The 6,224-nt window shown below is 29.8% G+C and overlaps 1 protein-coding gene across 1 annotated transcript in view; it reads right to left on the bottom strand.

Annotated features, from left to right (window-relative positions):
- Positions 1–557: 557 nt before the first annotated feature.
- LOC111629539 overlaps positions 558–6,224 on the bottom strand; it is a 47,062-nt gene continuing 41,395 nt past the window's right edge. Inside the window, exons 15-25 of the mRNA XM_023373456.1 lie at positions 6,040–6,187; positions 5,676–5,978; positions 5,509–5,612; positions 5,277–5,431; positions 4,182–4,350; positions 3,969–4,116; positions 2,159–2,244; positions 1,705–1,919; positions 1,108–1,289; positions 902–1,023; positions 558–800 (exon numbers count right to left, since the gene is read on the bottom strand). Coding sequence (XP_023229224.1) covers positions 755–800; positions 902–1,023; positions 1,108–1,289; positions 1,705–1,919; positions 2,159–2,244; positions 3,969–4,116; positions 4,182–4,350; positions 5,277–5,431; positions 5,509–5,612; positions 5,676–5,978; positions 6,040–6,187 — 1,678 coding nt within the window. The 3' untranslated portion in view covers positions 558–754. The remainder of the gene's footprint in view (positions 801–901; positions 1,024–1,107; positions 1,290–1,704; positions 1,920–2,158; positions 2,245–3,968; positions 4,117–4,181; positions 4,351–5,276; positions 5,432–5,508; positions 5,613–5,675; positions 5,979–6,039; positions 6,188–6,224) is intronic.

The following is a 6,224-nucleotide window of genomic DNA, read 5'->3' as shown; positions in this document are numbered from 1 at the left end:
ACCGTTTTATTGTAATTTGTCTTTTTAAATCATTTTTAGTTAATATTAAAATTTGGAAAAGGGGGATACCTAGATCGGTAAAATAAAATCGGTAAAAAAAAATCGAATTTCTTCGTACAACTTCAGTAGTTGTTTGGGGTACAGGTAAGGTTTTAACGAAGTTCAAGCGAATACATACAGAATTAGCAAAAAAAAGTTGAAATAAAGTGATTAAACAAAAATTATTACAAATATCGTAAATAACAGTTCACAAATGCATATATAGAAATACTTTTTGCAGGCGGGAAATGGTCTTCACAATTTAAAATCGATCGAACACACAGTGATATGCTTATATAAACGCGCGTCATCTATCGTAGGATAAATGTACTATGCCAGAAACCTTCGCGGAAGTATATTAAACAACTTCCCAAAGTTTCATGGCAATCGGATAAACGGTGTGGTAATGCGTGAAGGACATACAGACAGACACACAGACAGAGATACATTCATTTTTATATATATAGATAATACAAATTTATTTCTTCTCTTCATACATCAATAAATTTTCTCTGTGAAATGCAGTTTTCCTCATGCAATATTTAGTGTGCATTTTTAACATCAAGTACTTTTCTCTTGAGTATAACTGCTATTAAAAGCTTTCTTAAAATTATCGTAAACTTCGTTGAAATTTTTATAGTGAAATCTAGTTAAATTCTCGAAGCACTAATACGTTTATTTTCTAATTATTCCAGTTTCAAACCGCATTATTTTCTCATTCTTCTTGATTAATTTTATGTTCCTCTTCAACTTCTGTTGTACTATTGAACGAATTTAACGATATATTTACATAAATTATATCAAATACATCTCAAAGTAGAGAAATTAAGTATAAATAATAAAATTCCTTAATAATTCTTACTTGATAATGGTATCGTTTAAACGAATACTTTTGGTCTCGGGTAAAGGCAAAATTAACAAACCAGACGAAAGAGTCAATACACCTATTATAATAAAGGGAATACTCCAGTACACCTTTTCACTCTGTGAAAAATAGAATAAATTACATTATATTGTAAACTAGTATAAATAAATTAATGAATGTTAAAAATGAAAGAAAAGTCCTACGAGATCTTTCATAAAAGGTGCAGCAATCGCTCCAATTCTGGAAACTGTGGAACACGATCCGATACCCACGTTACGAACTACAGTCGGGTACAATTCTAAAGTAAATCCATATATTGTGTTTATTACAATAGACACGCAGCATCTGCTTAACACTACGAAAACAATCCTCAGCCATATAAGATCTGTTTACAAAAGACCGTAATATTCAGAATCGTAATACTAATAAAAAATAAAAATAAAAAAAAACGGCAGTTTCAAAACAATATTACATACGTTTTACAGTCGACCCCCCTATAATTACGGTCCCTATAATTACGATTCCTATAAAACTACGAAAAAATATACGTATTTTGGAAATGTTGAGTCGGATTAGTCTAGAATCGATTAATTTTATGGAAGAAAATCTTTCAAACAGCCGTAGTCCGTAAACTTGACACGTGTCAGGTTGTGATTGGAAGGATTTGTAAGAAATCGGATTCCTAAAGAATGGAACGTATCTATATCTTATAGGGGGGTCGACTGTATATTAAAACATAATTTCATATTATTGATGCTAAAACTAATTTTAACGACTAGTTTTATTGATTTCAGTTTTACCGTTTGGAACAGCAGTAATGAGTAACGAAGTGATGCCCACTAAAAGGTATCCAAACATCAAAATACGTCTTCTTCCAAAGCGAGGTAAAATAATGTTCAAAACACCAGAAACACAATATTGTAATGAGGAAAATAAAACAAAAAAAAGAAAGATGTTTCCTCCTGTGATGTCTGCATTCAATGCTAATGAGTAGGCGTCAAATATTATTACAAACCTGGAAGTAGTGGAGGAGATTTAGTAAGTGTATTTAAATAATTCAGATAAGTTAAACGAATGGAGTCGGTTGTTATGTGTGTCATTCCATTTTTTAAAAAGTGAAAACTTCTATTAACACAATCAATGATTTAATATTATTCTATTCGAATATAATTTTGTTAAATTCAATTTTGACACTTTTATAATTTATTTCTTTAATGAATGAAAATTAATGAAAAGCCCGTAAAAAATGCTTACCATAAAATGTACATGATGAAAGTAATCTTGCGTAAGTCTTTATTCCTGATCAAGTGCAAAAAGTTCATTTTCCTCTTCTTCTGGTTCTGTACAATGAAATCACATATAAAAGTTAACCCCATAAGGACATTGAGATTTTTTATATTTTATAATCATTAATTTAATTAAACGTAAAGAAATACTTAAAACTGAAAAAAATGAAAGAAATGCGTTTATTTTGAAGAAAAAGTCTTAAATTTTATTTTCCTTTGTCTTGCCTTTCTGTAAAATTTTACACCGATGAGTCATTGTTTACACAGGTGGATGACCTTGAACACAGCTGGTGTCGTATTTCCCAAGACATTCTCATAGACATCTTGGGAGGAAAAGGGTTTAAAGTATAGTGACTTGAAATTAAACGTATATTTTTAAATATTTTAAAAAAATTATAATTTTTATTGCGATTTCCGACCCCCCTTAGTTAATTAAACATATATAATAAAATCTATTAATTAAAAAAATTAAAAAACTATCGGAGGTCGTTTTTGACATCAGAAAGCAGCTTTAAATAACTTTACCAAAGGAAAATTTGTGCACTACAACTTTAGAACGATTAATTAATTTTGATAAAAAACTCCCATTAAAAAACATTAAAAGGAAATTAAGCCTTAATCGAGCCTTATCAAAGGCTCATTAAAATCGCGATAAAATTTTTTCGCGCAGGCAAAAAAATTTGAAAAAATTTGGGGACCTAAAAAACATTCCAAAAATTCAAAAATTCAAAAAAAAATTTGGGGGTCCAAACGCCCACGTTTTTCGTAACACTATGTAACTTGCCTTAGTTAATTAATTAAACCTTAAGACCATATCCCGAGGAAACTCGGGCAAGATGCATAGCGTTACGAAAAACGCGGGCGTTTGGTCCCCCCAAATGTTTTTTTTGAATTTCTGAATTTTTCGTATGTTTTTTAGGTCCCCAAATTTTTTCAAAATTTTTTGCCCGCGAGAAAAAATTTTATCGCGATTTTAATGAGCCTTTGATAAGATTCGATTAAGGCTTAATTGCCTTTTTTAATAGTTTTCTGAAATAACTTAGTTTATCCTTTTTTAAAGGGAATTGCGTAATCAACTGTAAAAACATGGAAAGACAGATTCGAATCCTATTTTATACAAGAAATTACTAAATACTCGGTGTTCGATTTTACTAAGATTACGAAGAACAAACTGCAACCACGTTAGAAAAAAGAATCCACGTTGTCTCACCAATTGTATATCGGTAATTTTTAATTAATATCCAATTACAACTGTCACTTTAGTAATTTCAAATAACACCGTCAGATTCCTGGTGAAAAGATGTCTGTTCGACGCTTTTACCACTCCGAAGACGGTTTCTCTTTAATTTCTACAACGAACACACATTTATTCTGAAACATATAAAATATTTATGTCCCTTCTTGACGCTTTTCAATCTCTGGTTAATGATAGAACCATTCAAGACAGACGTCTCGGGTATTCGTTATATGCAATTTCGTGTTGTATTTCAAAACATAAATTAATTTTTGTATAGATTTAGAATTCACTTGGAATCACAAACAAAATGACGTTTCCCAAACAGTTTACAGTTATTATTGTAATATTTGCGATGTTACTAACAACGTGTATGCCGGTACCACGATAAAATAATAGCAAAATATACTTTGTACATCTGAAATACAATGCTCAGTGTACTTTATAATAATTGCCATTATCAGCTGAAAGTATTTTATTAAAAGATTTCAGGGTTTGTCATTTAGTACAAATCTTAAAGTACTTATTATTAAAATCGATTTACCGTTTTAATTTTACAATAAAGTTCTTCGATAATTTCGGTTAAATCTTCCGCATGCATTTTATTCATTTTCATTATGTTACGTATAACTTTTTCGGCTTTACGTAGTCTACCGTGAGTTAGGAGCCATCTTGGAGACTCGGGAGTAAAACTAATCAAAAGATATTTTCAAAACATATAAAAATAATCAACACATTAAGCGTAAATAAACGTTACCTGATGAATGCGAGTAATAGAATTGATGGCAAAGTGCTGCATAACTGAATATAAGTCCAATCGTTGAGAAACCAAGATATTCCGGAAAGTATAAGCAACCCAATACCAAAAGAGAAACAAATAGTTACTATGCCTTTTTCTCTGTGTGTTGGTCCAATCACTTCCATAACTGTATACAAAAATCAGTTAGTATTGTTGAAGAAAACGAAATCGACGTTAAATTTACAAATATGTATAGTACGTAAAATATCAACTTAATTATATAATATCAACATATAAGTTATATATAATTTGTCGGTATTAATTGCTTATATACTTCGTGGAAATAAGTATCAAATACATGTAATTCAGTTGAATGAAGTGAAGTTAATACAGTATATGAAACATAAGTTTAAATTTACATACATCTATAAAACAATAGGATGAAGTTAAGACTATTTACAAAAATATAAAATTTTTTAGTCTATCTTAATCCTTTTTTACACCACCCCAGAATTGTTTTTTACTGTTTATTTACCTTTGTTTTTAAGAAGTATATTCTTCAAAAAGAAACAAACTCATGTTGACTGTTACTTCTGGAGTGGTGTAAAAAAGGATTAAGATAGACTCAAAAATTTTATATTTTTGTAAATAGTCTTAACTTCATTTAAGAAGAAATATAAAAATCCTGAGTAATTACAGAAATTGTATCCATAAAACAATAGGAGTTCTTCGCTATTTGCAACTATAAAATTTTCATATTATTTATCTGATTGAAACAGTTCAACTTAATACATCTTTGTGTATTTCTAAAATCTTTTAATTATCGAGTTTTCCAATTTTTTGCAATTACTACAACTTATAATTTTTAAAGTTAAGTTCTTGCATACAAAATGCATAATAACACAAATCTAAAGTTTTCAGATATTTGTAATTGTAACAAATAAAAATAAAGTTAGATTGTCACTTTAATAGTTATTTTTATAGTATAAAGAAAATGAATTTTTAAAACTCTCATCATATGAATAAATTAAATAATAAATTGCAGCGCTATACGTAAACATTATGAAAGTACATTTTTTTCTCTTAAGTGTACAAATTCTAACTATGACTTACCATATACATACAACGTCAGATTAGATGCTGTGATTCCTATAGACAAGAAGAAACGAGATACAGTAAACATCCAGTAATATGGAGAAAATGAACAAAGAATTCCAAAGATTATATGAAACACAAGTCCGGATATTATCACTGGTCTTCTTCCATGTCTATGAAAATATTAAATATAATTAATATGTATTTTAAAACTAAACGTTTTAAAGAAATTAAAGACAAGTTTTCAGACCTATCGGATATCTGTCCAGATACAATAGCGGACACGAGGAATCCCACGAAGAAAGAAGAACCAGCGAGAGAACTTAACCAAGAACTTTCACAAACTAAATTCCACTGAAAATTGCGAATAGAATTAATCTTCGAATATATGTTTAAGTAAAGTCTTTTAATACTTACCTTTTCAATGACACTACTTTTGTATCGTGAATGATCGTATTCCCACGAGCGACAAGGAATCTTTGAAAAGTTCTTTCCATATTTGATATCGTCAATATCGTATACTTCACATCGACTATGCGTTGTTCTCCCGTTTCTGATTTCCAGGGGTGCGCTGATATTTTTCCACTCTTCCACGGTCAAGTTCACGTATTTCGGTGTTCTCGCGCACCAATAATCCACCTTGTACGCCAAGAATGGCCAATTTAAATTGTTTAATGTCGAAACAATAATACACCATGCCATCATCCCGATTATCATCTTCTATTTCAGGGTTTGTCATTTAGTACAAACCTTAAAGTACTTATTATTGAAATCGATTTACCGTTTTAATTTTCCAATAAAGTTCTTCGATAATTTCGGTTAAATCTTCCGCATGCATTTTATTCATTTTCATTATGTTACGTATAACTTTTTCGGCTTTACGTAATCTACCGTGAGTTAGGAGCCATCTTGGAGACTCGGGAGTAAAACTAATCAAAAGATATTTTCAAAACATATAAAAATAAT

Source organism: Centruroides sculpturatus, unplaced genomic scaffold (genome assembly GCF_000671375.1).
Source record: "Centruroides sculpturatus isolate CEXI.00-Female unplaced genomic scaffold, Cexi_2.0 scaffold499, whole genome shotgun sequence".
Classification (NCBI taxonomy): Eukaryota; Metazoa; Arthropoda; class Arachnida; order Scorpiones; family Buthidae; genus Centruroides; species Centruroides sculpturatus.
The sequence above is the reverse complement of the archived record's forward strand: the minus strand, read 5'-3'. Positions and strand labels throughout refer to the sequence as shown.